This window comes from Rhipicephalus sanguineus, chromosome 1 (genome assembly GCF_013339695.2).
Source record: "Rhipicephalus sanguineus isolate Rsan-2018 chromosome 1, BIME_Rsan_1.4, whole genome shotgun sequence".
Lineage (NCBI taxonomy): Eukaryota > Metazoa > Arthropoda > Arachnida > Ixodida > Ixodidae > Rhipicephalus > Rhipicephalus sanguineus.
The window spans coordinates 230,276,711-230,298,073 of NC_051176.1; the positions used below are offsets into that span (position 1 = coordinate 230,276,711).

At 47.0% G+C, this 21,363-nt stretch overlaps 1 protein-coding gene across 1 annotated transcript in view; it reads left to right on the top strand.

Moving 5' to 3' along the window:
• The first annotated feature begins 5,306 nt into the window (after positions 1–5,306).
• The window catches only part of LOC119373920 (MOG interacting and ectopic P-granules protein 1), a 54,917-nt gene continuing 38,860 nt past the window's right edge, over positions 5,307–21,363 (top strand). Inside the window, exon 1 of the mRNA XM_049420052.1 lies at positions 5,307–5,328. Coding sequence (XP_049276009.1) covers positions 5,318–5,328 — 11 coding nt within the window. The 5' untranslated portion in view covers positions 5,307–5,317. The remainder of the gene's footprint in view (positions 5,329–21,363) is intronic.

Below are 21,363 nucleotides of genomic sequence, written 5' to 3' on the forward strand. Positions count from 1 at the left end.
ATAAGGTAGTTAGACCTGTACGGTGCTTTATAATCTATCTACTTTCGCCACCAATACCACACGTGTGCATCAGTGGCTTGGCTAATTAGAGAAAAATAGTTAAAAATTAAGACAAACAACTTGGCTAAGGTTAGGTCGGACACCCTATATTACAATGTAGGCGGCAGCCAATAGCAACCGGCAATTGCGAACTATAAAGGCCTGTGAATACCGACACTGGGCCCGTATTCGCAAAAACGCTTTGCACTGAAAAGTTCGTAAGAGAATGTTTCAGCCAATCCAGATACTCCATCATTAGCGATGCCAGCCAGCCAACTGAGGGCACTTTCGAAAGAGAAACCATGTGAATTCGACCCCTGGGTCTTTAGGAATTCGTAAGTGCTCTTTCAATTGGTTGACCGCCTTCGCTAATTATATGGCGAACCAGGGCCGGCTGTAGTGGTGGGTATGCTGGGCACGGCATCATCAATGAGGGGTGGGTAGGGGGGTGGGGGGGGGGGGGGGGGGGGGGGTGCCACCAAGCACCTTTAAAATTTTACTTCTTCAGGTGAAGTTGAACACAACGCTGTACGCTCATTCAATGTTAGTTTCTCGTTTCTCAAGTGGAGTACTTAGCTGACATAATGTTCATGTTGTGCAACTAGCGACACGTTTACAAACAACGTAATGCCCTATAGTAGACATGCAAATAAGACAGAAGTTCAGGGGAAGATGGAAGCATGAAGAGATGAAAAATTCCTGAACGCGTACGGGGTGTCGCAGGAGCCAACGTTTCGACAAGTGGTCTTGTCTTCTTGAAGTCAGCAACTACACTGAAGGGTTGCTGCCTTGAAGAATACAAGGCCACTTGTCAAAACGCTGGCTCCAGCGACATCCCGAGTTCAAGAATGTTTCATCTCTTATAGCAGACAATAAAAAAAGGAACTGCCTCCTTCCCCCTTGTTAACACACGGCCCGAGTTCACCCCGTCCTTGTCATGTGCTGCGCGCTAGATGATGCTATGGAATACCGACATGCCCAAATTTACGTCATTGAAAGTTCGCCCTGGGTGCTTCTTGGTGGTGTAAAGCCGTCCCCGTTTCCAGCATCATGATTGGTTGATATTTTATTCGCGAAGTGTTCTAGCGTAAGAGATCTCTGTGAACAAAAAGAATGGGTGGGGCGGGTAGGCCCAAATTTTTTGTTCGTAGGAGTTCTGCTTTCTTCGAGGTGATGGTGCAGCCGGCGATGTTCCTTCTTGTCGCAGCGTTCTCTCCCAACGGCGGCTTTCGCTTCGCCGCACTACCACTGCGGGCTTGTCCGGCCGCGGCGTACGTCCGGTGACCTTCGCTCGACGCCTGCCAACTGGCTTCCAGTCACCCTCCATGGCGCCATTCTCCAGGGAAGGCTGTGCTGTGCCGCCTGGGTCACCGGTTCCTTTCGATTAGAGTGGCAGAAGCGTGGCTTTGCAGCGGCCATCTTCAAAAAGAAGGATCACACCTTTTTGAGTTGTTTATTGTTCCTGCAGCGATCGCCAGCTTTCACCTCGCGCGGTCACCCTACGGTTAATTTCTGAAATCGAACTGGTGTTTTTAACAGCGGAGCTGTTTAAGCAGTTTAGGCTCTTCGTTCCGCCGTTTCGCGTGACCAGAAAGCTATAGGCTGCACCTATGGCGCGTGCAACGCAATAACTTGACCGGCGCGCGCTCTCTTCCTCCTCTTCTTCATCTTCGGATTGACTATAAATAAAGACAGTATGCTCCTGGCGAGATACAATCGAGCAATGAGGATAGTTATAGTAAATTTTTCTGTATCGCCTAGTAATTTGGCGGATAATAAGGCCTGTGGCCAGCACACCTATTGAGGTTGTCACGATGGATGTGCAATATAGGCCTTTCTTCAATGCGTATGCCTTCTATGGAAATGAAAAAGAAGTAAAGAGGCCAATCCCCCAGCGTGGGTGTGTGCCAAAGTTATAGGATCTACTCTACTTTGCTAGTTAAGACCTTCCTATATAACACCACGCCAATAATCTAGATCGTCCACAAGCTTCGCCGTTAGTCACGCCTTGCACCACTATGCAAGCTGCCCACTTTTATTTTTTTTGCGTACTATAAATTTACCCATAATGAAAGTATACGGACCATGGCGTGCGAAATGATAATAAAGTTCACTAAAGTAAAAAAAGCGTTGCATACTACATTTATGTCCCTGATGTAAAGACCAACTGCACCTGATGCAGTTTGTCCGCGTATCAAATAACTGTAACGTTTGACCTAGTCGTGGCGTGAAACCTCATTTTTCTTGTTCCACTTTTAAGCTGGCTCCCTCACTTTAATGTATCGATGTATTATAGTCGAGCAGAAATTCGTTGAAACGTTCATCTGGCTCCTTACGGTCTCAAAACTTAGAGAAGACGCAACGCCGAATTGACCATGCCGAAAATTTTCTTGGTCTGGAAAAGCTTGTCGTTGTTTCTTAACAGAAACCTTATCACTAACGAACGGTATTCGCAATAATACAAATCGGGGCCGTCGCGGTGCTGCCACTTAGCACACTTCACGCCCCTCTAACCACCAAGGGGGAGGGGGGGGCGCACATTCTGCCCCATACCGTTACTCAGTCGGACCTGTCCCGTCATTGTTTAAAGAGCAGGGTTATGATCACGAAGGTTTTTATGACGACAATGGCGGCCGAAGGACCCTGATGCTGCATTCCAAGAACCGTTTACTTCTCATCTTCACTTCCGGAATGCCAGGGACCAGAGGCAAGCCATTGTGAAAAGCACGTCACCACTTCATTTTCATTTTTTTCATCCACTGTGAAGCATGTCGCCTTTTGGACTCTACCAAAGGTTTGGGGGGAAGGGGAGGGGTGGTTCCGCTGGTATAAAACTTGCCCCCCCCCTCCTCAATAGACAGTTTTAGTTTAGCGCGCGCAACGGCCTAGCGCACGCTACGCCCGAGAGGGAGCACGACTGCGCATGCGCTGTACGTAAGAGAGATGCGTGCGTTTGCGCGCGCAAGGGATACGTACACTAAATCTCGAATGAGGAACGCTGCGCACGCCTATGTGTGTGTGCGAAAACTTTGAACGCTTTTTGAACTGTCTGTAGAGATACGGCAGCGAGAATATTGCATCACATGTGAAAAGCGGTATAATCGGTTCCGTTTCTGCAGCGAAATAAGAAATTAACGGCTACATAGACCGCAGATGTGGATACGTGCTCGAATGTAACTTAAATAGACTGCAATGTCTTCGTAGTGCTTCGTCACACCCGAGAAGTCTCGAAAAAAAGAAAGACTTGGCGGGGAAAAAAGCACGAGCTTCGGTCCGGCAAAAAGCGCACGTACGCTCATCTTGACATGACTGCCTTTAGTTGCGAAAAATGAACTCGTATGCTTCCCTAGAGCGTGCAACTTCTTCACCCACCTCCTTGTGCTGTATGCCTGGAAGATTGGTCGGATTGGCAGGCGTCTAATGCCTTAGACCTTAACCCACTGCCTTAACCCACTACGAGGAAATGGCAATGAATCAGGCTGTGGGTGATAAAATTGACTGTTGTAGTCACCAGTATCAGCCTATTTAATGTTATACTAAAGGCGTCTCCCAGATATCTTCAGTTTACATTATCTTGTGCGAGCTGATTACATTTTATGCCTGCGAACTTAATTTCGTCACTCCATCGAACCCTCTGATGCGTCCTCGGCTACGTTTCCCAACCCTTGGATATCGCTTATCTGCCCTTCGCATTGCGTCACCTGCCCAGGTCCACTCTTTCTTAATGACAGCTAGAATGTCGGCTACCCCAGTTTGTTTTTCAATCCACTCTGCTCTCTTCCCGTCTCCTTAAATGTTATACGCCTATCATTTTCCGTTCAATCACACGTTGCATGGTTCTTGAATTCTCCAGTTTCCTTGTAATCCTCGAAGTTTCCGCACCATATATTAGTACTAAGAGCAACGATCTCCTTGATATACAAGACTATGAAAAGGCATTCGACTCAGTAGTGATATCAGCAGTATTGGAAGCATTACACGAGTACTTGAAACGTATATAAATACCTTAGCCAACATCCACAAAGACTCCGAACAGCTACCTTGCTTCTCCACAAGAAAAAAAAAAAAACGATATAATTGATATAGAGAGAAGCGGTCAGACAAGGAGATGCGGTCTCGCCATGTTCACTGCATGCTTATGGAAGAAGTATTCAAACGACTGGATTGGGAAGAAATATGAATAAAGTTTAACGGCGAATATCTTAGCAACCCTACGATTTGCAGATGACATTGTGCCCTTCAGCGAAGGGTGGGGGGGGGCGGCGTTGACACCCCCCCCCCCCCCCGCGCCCCTGGCTATGCCAGTGGCGATAGCATTCCGCTCTCGAAGGGCCCCTTTCGCATCGCCTTCTCATTCGCTTGCCACGCTTCGCTCCTCGGTGGACGCCTCAACCGTGCCGCGAAGAAAAGAACGTCCGTGCACGTAACATTGGCTCTTTCAAGCACTATCCTATAGAATGCATACTGCAAGCCCAGTTGCGAAGTACCCACTACGCCATATCATTTTACAAATTAGCGGAGTACCTACTACGCGTCTGATAAGGCAATACGCTCACCTACGCAATTTTTGTCGATGATGATGATGAATTATTGAGTCTTTTGTAATGGGTTGGCAGCTTTAAACCACTCACTCGCTGCTCAATTCACATGGTGCGACGCCTGGTGCGATTCCGCCCTTCTGCCACGCCATTACGTGTGTCACTCCTCGCGCTACACATGACGCCCGTATAGGTTTTTTTTTTTTTTTTTCGAAGCAGATACAAGCACTAGCGTGGTTCTGTGGTAGACCACCTGACTGCCGCGCAGAATGTCTGGGTTCGAATCCGGCTCGAATCCCTAATTTTTTTTATTTGCATCCATCACGATTCTTCGCTCCCGGAAAACTCCGATTGTTCGCTCGCAACCGACGCCGCCGACGCTGACGCTGAGACCGGAATTTCTGCGACACGAGCTCTTTAACGCTAGCGCGTTAAGAATGATTGACACTGAGAGAGTACTAAAGTAGGGCTAAACATGAATACGCTGAAGACAAAGATAATGCTCAATTTCTTGGCGAAAGAGGATGTGTTCGTGATTGGCAACAATCTCTGGAGTTTGTACAAGAGTATATGTATATATATAGCTGGGCCAATTAGTACTGACAAGGGAGCCTACTTATGAAAAGGAAATCCACCGAAGAATAATGATGGGCTGGTGCGCTTACGGCAGACATTCTCAAATCATGATGGGCAATTTACCGCTGTCCCTATATTGGAAAGTGTATACAAGCACTGATAATATGGAAGAAAACTATAAGAAGCAATTAAGGAAATATATATATCTGATAGCCATTATTGAGTGAACCAGGCTTTTTTATAACACGTTTCTCTGACAAAGGTCAGCCTTTTAAGAAAAGAGTGGTATTTTTAAAGCATCACTTGCATGCAGGTTTATTTATTTATTTATTTATTTATTTATTTATTTATTTATTTATTTATTTATTTATTTATTTATTTATAATGCCTCGAATGCCCCCGAGGAGGTACTTTACAAAAGGGGTGGGCTCGCTTAGTGCGCTAGTTCGTCAATGATGCGTTTGTCGTCATCATTTCTAGCGTAAAAATGAGGAGATATATATTTAAAATAATATTTGTAAACCAAATGCCCCACTCCCACTGAGTGGGTAGGTGCCAATATTCCTTTGAGCGCAATCATCTTCATAACCATCATGATCACCTCTGCGCCGACGAAAGGTCATTCCGGTCCTTCGACGTCTGGGCGAAGAACGAGGAGCCATGGCGGACAGTGCGGACTTGAGGTGGGTGTGCGGTCTTTTCGCGGTTGGTGCAGCCTGGGTGCAGTGATATCTGTTCGAGGCGCTGTGTGAGGGAGTTTGTGGTAGAGAGAAAGACGGGCCACTTGACGGCGTGATGCAAGGCTGCGAAGCTTGTTAGCTTGTGCTTAAGAGGTGTACAAGTATAATCAGAACAAAATAAATCGTGCAGCGAGGCTCGATTTATAGTCGTAGTTGCGAAAGTTGAAATTTGTTTAATATTTATTAATTTATTTATTTTCCCCTGGCCGAATTCGCAAACCTTTCAGCTCTTGAGTACATACTGTCATTGGCCAGCAGGCTTCGCCAACAATACCTCCAGCATCATAATTGGCTGCAAAATGTTTGTAGGAGCAATTCTTGCGTGAGATGCCCTTGTGAATTTATGGGTCCTGATTCCTATTAAGAAGTCCGAAGTGGCCCCGCCCAGGTGACGTGAGCGCGGCAGCCGGTCGCCTCCGCGACTACAGAACACTCGGCAGTGTTGACTTGCCGAATTGCAGTAGTCAGTTTGATTCTCCTTGTTGAAACCCGTGGAACCTCTTCAATGAAGTACGCCCTTCCTCGCTTCTATACGTACGTTCTTCAGCTGATTACAGACTTGACAACTCTGCTTTGTTCGACATTTAATGACTGCCTTCGCTCCTTCAGCCTCACGTTTACGGTCGTATGTTACAAGGATACATTTGTAACTTCGGAACATTCTTATCACATTAAATGTCGTTCTTAAGAGCAGCCCCAATGGATAAAAAATTCTGGAACAATTTATCAAAGTATGTGACTGCGTACTTTTATAGGTTTGGGGGGTATATATTTTTAATAGGTACAATAACTTCAGGTCAAGCGCACGCGCTGGCACGTATATATATGTGAAACGAAGCATTCGGGATGTGTTTACGCAAATGCTGTGAAGATTGCTGGGCATCGCATATAGCATAGCAGTTTGTTTTCGCACCATCTCAGGGGTCGGCCTACTACCGATGTGCGGTATATGGACGTCTTGACGGCTGCACGCACGCACGTGTCACGGCCCACCTTGCACACTCTCATTCATCGAAGTGACAATATACCTCACATCGCTTACGAATTCGTGATTTCGTGCAAAATGACGCGCTCGCGTACGCCCAACACACCTCGAGTTTTCTGCCATATGCATCGGAAGTGGCTCACGTACGCCTATAGACTATTTTACGGATGGGTTTCGGTGCCGCCGTATTGGGCTGTTAACCTTGCCGTTTTGTATCTTTAACGACTAAGCGAACAGCGCTGCGGTGGACATGTACGCGTGAAAACGGTTGGGTTGGTGCGTTCGGCGTTTCCCGACCATATCTACTCACGTCACGCCGTACAAAAATAAGAAATTTTCGTTTAACAGCCCAAGGTGGCGGCGCCCATATGTCTTACGTAACATAGTATACAGTATAATGCTACCAAGCAATGATTTTACCCCTTGTGCCATCTAGTGTCTGTTAGTGATTAAAACATGGTCCACTGCTTTAATCCATTAGTTAGGCTACGAGTGCATTCTCTCGTGCAGCGGCGACTGTGTTTGTCAGCAAGGTCGACAAAGCTGGGAAATTATTATAATAACTATATATTAATAGGCGCGAATACACGCAGTGTGTAAATAGGCATAAGTGGAGCGTTCGTCGCTGTTTGCGAAGAGCACTGTGCAGCGACCATTTGCAGGTGCGCAGCATATATGGCTGGGAAAGGTGGGGCGGGGCAGAGAATAAGAGAGAAATCAAGCGAGGATAACAAGAATAACGGCCAGGTTGGCTAGGAAGTGTCCGAAGATCCAAGTTAAGTGTTGGTGTCTAAAATTATGCCAAGGATTGTATGACTTGGCACTGATGGTAGCGGTGGTAGCTGACACGCACGGTGTTGTCACCCGTAGCTCTCTGTGCCGTGCGTTCCATCAAGCTGCTGTACTGCCCGGTGCCACAGTGGCACGGGCCAATTTCACGGAGTATTAACAAAAGGACTTACCCGTGGTAAAAAAATAAGAATAATAAAGTTTTGCTGCAAAATGTTCGTTTTAAATAACGAGGCTGAAAACCTCAGCGACGTCTCTAGCCTCTCATGTTAAGAAAATAGTTTAGAAGATAAACGCTCAAACGAAAAAAAAAAAAAACACCAAAAAACTACTAAATAATAGCATTGGGGTTTTACGTGCCAAGAGCACGATATGATTATGAGGCACGCCGTAGTGGAGGGCTCCGGTTATTTCGACCACCTGGGGTTCCTTAACGTGCACCTCAACCTAAGTACACGGGCCTCTAGCATTTCGCCTCCATCGAAATGCAACCGGTGCGGCCGGGGTCGAACCGGCGACCTTTGGGTCAGCAGCCGAGCACCGTAACCACTGTACCACCGAGGCGGCAAAAACCTGCCTTCTTTAATGCTAAAAACCACCTATTAGCTGACCAAATCATTACACAACTCACACAAATTCAAATTGCCCCTTTCGGTGTCGTTTTTCGCGAAAATTTCTGTTCGGATGCGCATTACATAAATCACCTCATAACAAAACTGTCCCAAGTGGTTACCCTTGATATTCCGAAATAGGTAAACGATCCCGTGAAATGTTGTGGCGTTAATATAAGATTCCTTATTCTTTTTTCGGGATTAACTACTGCCACATAACTTGGGCGTCTTCTACGCAAGATAACCTACATAAAACAGATGCGTTACACATACGTTTTTTGGGAGCGGTTGAAAACTTGCCATTTTACCACCCCACGCAAGAGTTGTATGGGAAATGTAAAGTAATGGGACCAATAGCAAAACTTACGGGTGTGTTCTTTGCAAGCAATATAAACAAAAATAAAATGTAAACACTTATGTACTACGAAACCTAGGAAACTTAAAATGCCACGTACTACCTGCATATCGCATGCGAATCGTATAGAGCCTTGTAATGTGGAAAAATGTCGGACACTGTATGGCTTACATATCATGATATACAGGCTTCCGAGGCCATTAAAGTACGTTAGATACGAAAATGTGAAACCTGAATATATGAGTTTCAAGGTATACGAATGAAGGGGAATTGTTCGAGGACTTCGTTTCTTTGTTAGACACAGCTAATAAAACCAGCAGACAATTAAGCCAAGAAAAGCATATATTATTATGTTTTTTAATGCGCGATTATGCTTCGCTTGTCATATGTAACAGCAGTATAATGTCTGGAAACATTACGTTTTATTTCTAATAGCTTTTCGTTCTGTTCCCGTTCAAAATATATTTTCTTATGCAATCTGTATCACGTGCGCTTAGAGACATGACATAAAACCCTAGTACCTTTGTTGTCACTTGCTCTGTATTTAATCGTGACTGTTTTAGTGCACATTGTTATTTTACGACAAAACTGAACAGGTATATCTATAGTTGTTGCCGCCTAAATGTTTTTCGACACATTTAGCTGTTAGTTTTTCCGTGCTGCAAAGGTGTCACTGCACGGATTCGCAGCAATGCCAAGCTGTTTATCTGGCAGCTTTTAGATTCAAAGCATTTCTTGGCGAACCAAACGCATTTTGACCGTATCCATCGATCCATCATCCATCCGTCCGTCCGTCCGTTCGCGTCTAGGTGCTGTCGTGGCCGTTATCGTTAACTTAGTATATATACCAAGATTTGCGGGCATGACATGACGAATATGAATGATAGGTCATGAAATATGAATAGACATGACACGCATATGTGCATCATGGCATACATGACAATGCGTCATCGTTATGCCGTGATGGTCGCTTCATTTACATGTTATGCACCACAATGTGCATTGCATCACGTGTGTGTATGACAGACATGAACGACAGCTCATGACATGTATGTTCATGACATCCATGTCATGTCGGAAGGAAATTTTCGAGGGCTTGTTTTTTTTTTTTGTTTGACACAACCTTAATGAAAACCAGCAGATGATGATCCGAAGGTCGCAGGTTCGGTTCCTGCCAGCGGCAAGTTGTCTTTTCGTCCACTTTACTTTCTTCACAACTCTATCACAATTACTACAATGCACGTGAAACACTGCAATTAACGTTCCCTATATACCTTCCTTGGCTTCCTTATCTGCTGGTTTCCATTAAGGCCATGTTATATAGATATCATGACATGAATGACACAAGTTACATCGTGCCGTCGTTGTCGTTTGATTAACATGCTGTATACCAGCATGTGCATCCATGCGTGACAAACATGCAGCAATTAATGAGATGTCATAACATGAATGCTATCGCATGTCATGAACGCCATGACGCGCATGTCATGTATCTCATGACACGAATGGCATAAATGACAAGATGATATTAAAAAAAAGGGCAGAAGTTCGGGGGAAGATGCGAGCTTGAAGAGATGAAAATTCGTGTTCGGTTTGGAGTAGAGAATACGAAGCATAGATACACACCCGCGCTAAGGAAAGCAGTTGCAGCCTTGACGAAGACAAGTCCGCTTGTCGAAACGTCGGCTCCAGCGACAACCCGTGTTCGCGAATTTTCATCTCTTCACAATTCCATTACAGTCATTTCTATGGTTGTGGCGTGTCGATATGCATGGCATAACATAAATGACATGAAAAGATGGCATGTACTACATTTACTCGTATAAAACCGACATTGGTTGGAGAACTTTCGGTTAGTGTTGTGCATGGTATTTATATGTTGGCGAACTATTGACTAGCACTGGCTCATATTGGCTAAGTTCTGGTTAGTGTTGTTGTCGAGAGTGGCTAACTGTTGTTGGTGTTCACTGGCGTCTACTATATAGTTCAGGCTAGTGGTGGCTAACTATGGTGGATAATGTTCGCTGTAGCATGCATAACGTTGGCGCAGCTAGTGGTAACTATAGTACTCGCTAGTTTTGGCTAATGTGGATAGCACTGTCTGCCAGTGCTGGCTAGTGCTTGTTCGTGTTGGCTAGCACTACATAACGTCGGCTAACTACCACTATTAGCCCCGAGAACGAACACTGGCGGCGCGGCGGTCGCGACCATGTGACGTCACGGCAAGGACTCGCTGGCTGGCTCCGCGGCCGACGATCGCCTTTTTCTGCGCCCGCCGCGTACCCGCTCTCTCGCGATGCGGTGGTGATTGCTGCTCATTCTTATGATGCAAATCTCCCAAGGTGGAAGTTTACACAAGTATATTTACAAATGAAATTAGGACGTTTTCAACTCACTAATTACATTGCGGTTTATCGTACCAGTTATGTCTGCCTTTGCAGATTATCTAGGTGATTTGACAGAATTGCGCTTTCTGCTACAGGAGACTTCAGATGAATCTGTCTATCGTAAAGAATCACTTAATAAATCCGGCGCATTAAACAAAATAGTACTGCCACGCACACATTGGTTTCGCAAATACTGAGATGTTGGTATGCTTGTATTATGTAAACATTTCTTCTCAACGCTCGTCTGGGATTATGTGGCCGTATACCCCGATCAACTGCTGGCCCGATCAACCACCGGGTCGCAAGCGGTAATGTTAAATTTACGTGGGAGCTCTGTAGATAGCAATCGCCTGCAAAGCAAGCGCCTGAAAGTCGAAATGAACGTTCTGAACTGCTGTTTCGATGGCGCTCTCAGCGACGTGGCCCAAGTATTAATTAAACGTCCTTCACCTCACTGAGTCAATTAATGGTCTCGCACGTCATGTCCACATAAAGGTTGATGATGCTCAGTGGTATATCAAATGCCAGGAAAATTAATTTACGAGCTGGCTATCGAATCTAATACTTATACAAGTGTAACAGTGCCGCTGCTACGATGCTGCATGAAGACACAATCTGACAGCAATAAGGAGTTTTCGCAAATAACCTCGACTTAGTTGTGAAATGAATCCACGATATTATTGCGAGAAAAACGTGAAACTAAACAACACGATGTGTGAGCGAATACACAAGAAAAACAAACAGAACAACTGCGGCGGTATTCTCAGACGAGTGCTTTTGAGACATTTTGCGAAACTCAATACTGCATGCGCTTCCGTAATCGTGCGCGGTGCTTGGCACACCGGCAAGAACGCTGTCCGCAGGTCGTGGATGCGTCCGATGCAAATAACACTTGTGGAGGCGAAGCCATCATAATTTTTAAAGGAATCGCCCGTGAACAACGCAACCTAATAATATGAATAAGGTGTCTTGCGTGTCAAGACCACGACATGATTGTGAGGCACGCTGCAAATTAATTTTTACCGCCTCGAATTCTTTAACGTGCTCCTGTATCCATGCAGAGGAATGTTGCTGTTCCCACCCGTCGGAATGCGGCTGCTGTGGTCGGGAATCAGACCTATCCCTGAGGTTAGCAGCGCGGCAAAACAACAAACCTGATCACCTCTTTCAAAGTGTGATCGACGGAGCGCGGGCACCTTTGTCGACTGTGAAGAAAAAAGTGCATAACTTTTTGTCGCTTTACTAGGAACATTATCGATGTTGCTTTCGTCATTCATCTGAAACTTGAGACAGGCAAAAAGCAAATTTAAATAGCGGAACAGCGCACGAAGCAAGCGCATGACATGCCGGCGCGTCAAGGCGGGCGTCGAAGAGTCCGTGCCGTGACGTCATCCACGCCTCCCACCAGGCGGCGCCACTCCAAGTTCTCGGGGCGAACACTGTACATGCTGCGGGGGAACTAGGGAAACGATGGAACATGTACTGATTGAATGTGGCGATATTCACCCAGGTATACGTGTGGGCACGAGTCTACAGGAAGCCTTGGGTTTTAGGGACAACAATGGAAAGCTGAACACGTCCGCGATAGAAATAAGTAAGAGACGGTTAGAGTATTGGTGGCAGAAGAGTAGAGATAAAGTACAAAAATAAATAATGGGGGGGGGGGGGGGAATAAGGTCATTCTGCCTTAAGAGGCAGAGAGATAGACCGTGAATTTATAAATATTTTTGGTATAATAAGATAGATTTAATCAATGTAGACAAGGTATTAGGCCAGCATGAAACAAGGAAGTTTTTCCTTTTTCTTCGAGCATGGTGGCAGACATGTCACCGCCCCGTTATAAAGGGGACGCTCATAGCATCCATCCATCCATCCGGGGCTAATAGGTGTTCGCCAGCGCTGGCAAATGTTCGTTAACTGTAGGCTAGCTGGTGTTGACTATCTACGTTTCTCTAGTGTTGCCTAATGCTGTCTAGCACTGACTAATGTTAACTACAGTCGCGAAGTGTTGTCTATCCGCTTCTTTAAAAAAAAAAGGCAACATTGCGTACATATTGTACTGTGGCGCGCTGCTCTACGGCGCAGGATTGCGCCAACGAACTCTGCTTGTGATATTATATAATCGTCCGTGCCATGCCTCTGTCCCCGATGTAACAGACGTCTGCGCTTGACTGCACAAAATCTTGTGCAGTTCCTCGTTTCAGCATGTGCGTTATGATGGGATTCAGAGTCGATGTCACTGATGTGAGCGAGCACTGGACCGACCGACACGTGCCATAATACTTCTAGATCTTGAGGAGGGAGATGGCGGGTCTTATACTTATTTCAAAAAGAAAAGAAAGGAAAACGCTTACGAGGCATCTGAAAGTACCCTCACCTTGACCCTAAACGCCAATTCTCGTTTAAATTCTTAACTGTACAGTCGACTCGAAGCTGCCGAAGCAAACCTCCGCAACCCCTAAAAAGAACAACGAGCGTTTTCTAATAAATTGAGCTTCCTTGCAAAGGACGTCATAAGTAGCTACATTTTATCAAGCAGTGTTTTGTGTATAAGATTCGCGCATTGCGGAACGTTCTATTATGAAAACTTAAACTGCGCTAATGACCAGACACCAGAGTAGAAGCAGACAGGACGAACGCAGCGTTCGTCACGTCTGCTTCTACTCTGGTGTCTGGTCATTAGCGCAGTTCAAGTTTTCATAATATGTCTTACCAACAAGCCCCTCAACACACGCTCCTCGAGTGCAGAATGTTCGCTGGGTTTTGCGCTCATTACCAAGGAAGCTGGAAGTGGAAATCTAGAATATCTAAGGGATATTACCAGCGGAAGAATTACGCAAGACTGCGTTTTGTTTGTATACGATGACGATGGCGAAAGCCAAATAAGGGATTATTAGCCGTCTATTTCGGAAGTTATATTTGGGCGTTTTAGATTTCGCGCACAGAGAGAGATTTAGAGGACACGATCGCCAGCCTAACAAGAGAACGCAGGCGGCTTGGCGTTTTGGATACGGAGAGACGCCTTGGACGCTACTTCTAAAGTTCCCCATACACTGCACTGCATGACCTTGATGGACACTCCACGAAAGGAGAATTACCTGTCGACTAATTCCTGAAGCTCAAGTAACTGCTCTTGTTCGATATACATTTCCTTCGGCTGTTGTTCTTTCTTACACGACCAACGCTCACACTGATAGTTCCAGCCAGTCCCAGCGAAAGCTGATTTAGAAGTGTTCAGGGGTTCGGCTCGAGTTAATCCCGATTTTCTTCTTTCGACATCACTCATGTTGCAGAGGGCTCTTTCAGTTAGAGGTGCGGTATAGCTGTAATAATGCGGGTCGGAACTAGCGTGCATGACGCATCTACGTACTCTTTTGTTATATTCAACAGTTTCCTTGCATCTGTGATATTTGCGCAGAACACTTCACTCCGGCTTTCTCTCCAAGGCAGGGTTTTCCGATGTTATTCGAGTTTCCCTGTATGAGGCGACAAGTGAGCAACATGTTTCGGAAATACACACAGCTTCGTTCTGGTCTGCAGCTGTCTCATAAACCGTAAGTGGTAGCGCAAACTTGGAGGTTGTGCTGTTTTCCTTCGGTCAACAACTCTTACATTTATAATAGAGAGTTTGAGAATTGGGGACCCAAGGAGCTTGGGGACCCAAGAAGCTTGCGAGCCGCCAGGGCGCATGCGCAGAACCCAAGCCACTCTTGGGCTCTTGCGCTCGCCTTGACCCGAGATGCAAAAATTGAAAACTAGCGTGGGGCCCCAAGGCGTCTTGGGTCACCAGCGAAAAGACGCAGCGCGGGCCACGGCGCAGTAAGGCCCGCGTCTCGCATGATTTTAAATTTCGTCACGCGTGGCGCTCCGTGCGCTTGACCCAACGCAGCTTGCGTTGGCCCTATTCTCAAACTCTGCTGATCATCCGAACGCAAGAGCAGGTTGCCCAACGCAGCTTGGGGGCCCATCGTCTTGGGTCCCCAATTCTCAAACTCTCTAATTACTCGAGGATGTAGAAATCACTTTTCCCACTACTCATGCGCCGCACAGAATTCACGGGGTTTGCTCGGAGTCGTTAGGAAATTTTAAAATCTGCCGACCGTTTTTTAGACGTTATTGTTTTTGTTTTTTTTTTTCAAAAATCGGCGGTGTCACTATCCTACAAGCTGGGCCTGTGAAGTCATCTGACGGGGTCAAAGTACGCCGACTTGTACAACACCCTGAAATATGTCATTACTTTGTGAGTGGAACCTTTGTAAAACCCTCATAAACATTGTAGATCCTTCACAGCTGGCCGCTTCGGCTAATACGATTCTACATGCACCTATACGGCACGTGAACGGTATCTACTCTTCTATAGTGCAGAGTTTTAGATACGTAAACATCGCGCCCCAATTTTTGAACTTCCAGATTTTGCACCGTATATACACTGTAATGGGTATATAATTAAGCCTTTCTCTCTCAGGTGCAACCGAGTTCATTCAAATCGGTGCAGCATTTGTCCAAGGGGAGTGATTCTGCTTTTGAAATTGATTTAAACAGGAAAATTGGAGTTTGGCCCCAAGCTAGGAGTTCGTTTTAACACACGTATCTGTGCAGCACTTGCTGACATCCTCACCCAATTGTAAACACATTCCATTAATAACAAAACTTCGGTTCTTGTGAGATAAGCGTCCCTCAGTGTTTAGACAAAGTTATACGCCTGAAGGAGGGAATCATTATTCCCGATTATTTTGCAAATTCCTAACCGGATCAGAAACTGTGCGTATATATTAATTGAGCGACCTGTTCCATAGTTTCAGCGGGCAGAATTGGTCAGATTTTGTGCGTTTTCTGGAATTTTCCAGGGTTTATTTTCGACGTCATAACAAAGGTACGACCATAACAAGCAGCAAAAATATCGAACAAACCGTTCCGTCCGGTAACTGTCCCAGTTTGCTGTAAACCCTTCCACGCAGCGAGCGACAAATAGCCGTCAAAGCAAACCGACACGTCTTAGCAACTTATCCGTCGCTTCGACTGCGCTATAAGACGAGAGAGAAGGAAAAAGAGAGAAGGCGGAGATTGTTCCAACTTGCGGTGAAGATTGTGCGAAAAATGCAAGGCTAGGATGAAATAAGGAATGAAAACCATTGTCGGCACGTTTAGTACTATTTAGCACGACGTGAATTTGCGCGTTAATCCGGCCCACGGCAGGGTACAAAACATGGCCCGACTTGACTGAACAAAGCAGAGAGGAGAAACAATAAGAACGTTTCGGTGTAACGGCGGCTCGTTCGATTCTAAAGCAGCAAATGTGTGTGAGGATAGCGTGCTTATGCAGCCGCAGAACGCCCCTGGGTGCATTCTGTTCACCCTTGACGCACGGCATACGTATTTGTTACAGCGGGCTGTCAAACCTGTTATAGACGCTGGCTCACTTTACGGCCTTCACGCCGGCATCTTCACAATGCGTGACTCATCTCGACCGGCTTTAGTTCGTGCGTGCACTTGAGAGGCATTGATTATTATTATTATTATTATTATTATTATTATTATTATTATTATTATTATTATTAGCAGCAGCAGCAGCAGCTGTTATTCCGTCGTGACGGGACAGTGATCTCTTCATTAGGCGCCTTACATAGTATCGCTCGCGAGTGAAGAATGACCTAAGGACATAAGGGAAACGAAGTAGTTGGATGGACGGCGGTTGGCGACACAGTGGCGCCATCGAAACGGCCCTAACAGGCGCGCCTTATCTCACCGCCTCCAGAAAAATAAGCAAAAAAAAAAAAAAAGACGGAAGAGGGATGTCAGCAGCCGCCGCGGCGCAGAGTGACATCACCAGTGCCGTTGGAGCCTGTTTGCGGAGTATAACCGGTGTAACTTGACATTGAGCACAAGTCACTCCCGCATGATCCCTCGATGTCGCCGGTGCGCAGGCGCATTGGTGACTCCCATGTTCATTCGCTGTTTTTCTCCTTCTCGCGCGCATGCGCACCACGAGAGGGGGATCAATACGAGAGGAAGCAAACGCGAACGGAATATGGCTGCCTGATCGGCCCTGCCAATCTGAGCAACACCTTTCCTTCCCCCCTCGCTCTGTCCTTTCCCGCGCTTTTTTTTTTTTACTCCCCTCCACAACGCAGTCGCGCGACTAGTCAGTCCGCTTTCTCTATTGGGTGGAGAGCGACCAGGTGCGTCCGCACAGCGTGCTTGTGCCCCGCTCACGAGGCCGTTGAACGCATTGCGGGCGAAGGCAGCACACGAGCGGCTGTGGGAGGAGGAGGGCGAATGTAGCGGCAGTGATGGCTACAAAAAAAAAAAAAAAAAAAATGAGCAGAACAAGCAAATATGAAGGGTTGCTATGAATACCTCACAACAATCACGAAACGGTTATTGAAAAGCGAAGCCGTGGAAGAGTTCGCTTTGGTGACTTCACTTCAGCCCTCCTTGACATTGACTCACAGCTCGGGCTTCCAAACGGCGCTCGCTCTTATACGGCTTCGGAAATGACCAAACAAGCGCCCTAGCTTAGTTAGAGTAGGCCAGCGGCAATGCGCACGCGAACACACATGAGTGCCTTGGCTGTACACACGCATGTTCCACCTGTGCGTCATGAAGCGCTGAACCGGAATAACGGCGAGACATGGGACTGAGATCGTCTTAAGGAACCTCCGAATCAGTTCGCTCGAACGTGTGTCGCGTCCTTGGAGAGCCTCTGCAGTCATCTTGTTCAGCAACACTTGCCTGGTTGAGCTCGAGCCAAACGAAAAACAAGCAATGTTTCTAGCGCTGAGCTGCACGGCGGAATGTTTGCAGTCTGTACAGTAGTCTGAACTTGCGTCTGTAGCTTTACAGTTATTTTCATTTTTACTTTCATGTTCGTGGCTTCCGTGCTTCCCTGACGCTGCGATCAGTTAAGCCGCCGTCCTTTAAGTGTTCGTGTGTGTGTGCACCTACGTGTGTCGTAACATTATATATATGTAACATTCTATATATAGAATGCTGCGACACAGCTGCGCAACATTCTATCGCCCGTTAAGCGCCACGTCTACCTAGCCCGTATTCTCGCCGTTTCCGCAGTGACGCAGTCAAAGCCGCGCCGGTTCCGATACGAGATGAGATCCCCCTGTCACACACCACCACGTTTACTTCAGCAGGAGTTTCCTTTTGCGTATTTTTTAATATACAAGACTTACTTTTCCCAGCACGTAAGAAAAAGACAAAGGTGAAAGGAAAGTTTGCAAAAGAAACGCAAGTGAACAAAAATTAAAAAAAAAACTGACCTCATCCCCCATGATATTAGAAGCTAAAAGAATGATGGTTTGTTTCTCGTGGGGTATCCCTTGCTGTCCAGAGGATACCTTCGCACGAGGGTATTGCTGAAAATGAAGAGGCTGGTCGCCTCGCTTCAAGAACTTGTGCTCACAGCGAGTGGGGCTACCCAGAAATTGACGACGCTCGCCTGTTGATCCGTCGACACTTCCTCGAGCAGCATCCTGATCAGGAGTTGCACTCGTCCTCACTTTCAATAGACCATTTTACAACTTCTCGATTTGCGCGTCTCGGTGAACGTATCGCCTGCAAGGGATGCAAGAAATAGACTAGCATGTGTCGCTGACTTGTATGTAGGCTACGACTCAAATCCTGTCGACCATCGACAGGATTTCGATCGACAGGATGTCAAGCATTCAAAATTGCGTGCTGCGCTCTGAGATGATTGACTCAGTCACTTGGATTTAAGGTGGTAGTCGGGCTTTTGTTCCATCGTTAACACTCAACTGCGACTCTGAAGCCACGGAAACGTGACGTCCTTGACGCATAGCGAATGTTCCCTTTCATAACAATAGCCGTTGAGCGATCTTCATTCTTCTCTAGAACAGTGTATCGCTCAAGTTGACAGCCTGTTGACATTACTTCGCGTCATATCGTGATTTCTTCAAACTTGGGACTGCTTTCATCCTGATTGGGACTGCTGACCCAATCTGGATTACATTTATTGCATATTAAAAGTTTAGTTCTAGTGACTAAAGCGAGCACTCATTATTCTTCAAGATTCCACATCGCGTTGTTTGTACCGTTTAAGTAAGCAGTTCTGGCAGACTTAAGACAATCGTCCACCTTATGGGGATGAAAATAGATCTCGGTGCACTTTCGACAGCGTCTCCTCACGTACCGCATCTGGGCCAGGCACACCATCTATGTTGACCTCATGGTCACGTCACTGTCACCCCCAAGCTGCGTAAATATCGTTTAGTGCACGATGATTGAGTGCATGGTTAGCTCTACTCACTATACAGTCTTGAACAAGCTTTCGTATGGGCTAGTCATGCTTGAAGTGGCCTATTTTCTTATTCGAATGAATGATGCTGGAAACGCTGAGTGGAGTTTTGGTGCTAACCGGTTTCTGTCATCACGTAGGCATTGCAATTCGCTTGTAATCCTGAGTCCACTTTCACGTAAGCCGCCTCAGTATGATCGACCTTTTAACTTCTCCCTCTCTCTACCACTAAGACCACATTTCCGCTCATGTGAAAGTATATATAGCTAGGCGACTGCAGGCTGCAGTCGCCGGAACTCGCGTGGCTCAATACCTTCCCGCAATCAGCGTCTTCAAGTATTCGCAAGAGCACGTATCCGTCAATGCGCTGGTTTCTGATGCAGTGAGGGCCACAGGTGGGGTTAGAGCTGCCGCTGACTCAAGTTTGAACGCAACGCCGGCTGCAAGGCGCGACAGGTAGCGAGAAGCCATGCTGGCCTCACTGGAGGCGCCGACTGCGTGCGCGCATGCGCAAACAGCACTGTTCTCGGAGCGTCCGTGGGAGACGGCGCACGTGCGCGGGCGTGTGGCGCAGGCAGACAGTGCGGCTGAACGGCTGCAGCTGCGTCGGTGCGCCGCGGGCACCTCCGCTTGATCTCCACGGCGCATGCATGCCCTCTTCTCCGAAACCTTCCTTGCGTAAACCAAAAAGAAGGAGATAAAAAAAGAAAAGAAACCACTCACATTGATTTTTTTTTTTCATGTTCCCGAAGAGCCAGCGGAGAAAGAAATAACAAAGGCAGCGCTATTTTTTTTCCCCTTCGGGTTTCATTGCGTCTCAGCCTTTGACCTCCTTCGTTCGATAATTTACGCGTGCTTCTTGCGCGAATGACGCGACTTCGACCGCACTTTTATCGCCGTTTTGTCAGTGTCGTCACTCGAACCGCGGAGTAATGTTTTGCGGGCTTCACAAAAAAATGATCGATGTCAGCTTCCAAAAACTTCACTAGGGCAGCACCTGCGTTGGCCCGGCACTGCCGAGGGTGATTCGCAACAGTTTGGGATGTCATTCGAATTCGCTATGCTTCGCTAGCACTGTGTGACGCTATAATAACTTATAGTGGTTGCACATTACGACAGTTTCGAAACGTCAAAACCGAACCATTATTACGTTGACCGCAACGCGCACACAAGTGAACGTGTTGTGAGTGAAGGCGGGGGAGCGCAGAACAAACGGTGTTCGACGTGTTCCACAGTGAGAATGAGAACGAAAGCTCGTTGATCTGAAGTGGGGGCCGGGCAGGGAGATGTGGTCGAGTGACACTTTGTGCTCTGTATGCCGTGGAAAAAAAAAAAAAATTCGGAGGGGGGGAGGGTCACGGGCCCGGTGTGCCACCCCCTGGCTACGCCACTGACCCCGGTCAGAGAGCTCCGCACCCAAAGATGGATTGCAAGAAAGAGGCCGACGAAAGAAAGAAACCCAGCGCCTCCAAGCACACTAATACATGCGGGGAGCCCCGACCCGATGCGATGACACAAAGACCGTGTCCGCATCGAGCTGCGCCGTCCACATTGGCCACCCACTCCGCCGGCCGATGCCGCTCCAGTGCTGCCTCGCCCACTACACTGTACTCGCCCACCTACGCGAGCGCCTGCTCCGCGGTGGAAGATACACAGGAAACGAGAGTTCTTTGCTTGCAGGTAGCCTGCAAGTACGCCTCGGGTGCTTACAGGTCGCGGGTTCGATCCCGGCATTAGTGAAGCAGGGATGGTCAATTTTAAACCGCTTGCCTCGTAATCAGATCGTGGTTTTGCCACGTAAAGCCCCACAATTTATTTCTCGGATGTTAGCTATGTGTGTAACGATTAGAAGTGCGTATACGACGACCCTATCACTGCCCTGATTTCTTCCTTGGCATGTTAGTGTGGCCGGGCGTCTTCGCAAGGGCTGAATAAGCGATCGAGTGTCTGGGTAACGCCCCCATGTTACAGCGACGTCGTTTTCGTTTGCTTTTCGTCCAAGGGTTGAAATAACATCGTCACTGTCATTTTGTTTAACTTTGCTGTAATGAGCCGGCACTGAACGGCGGCTCATGCT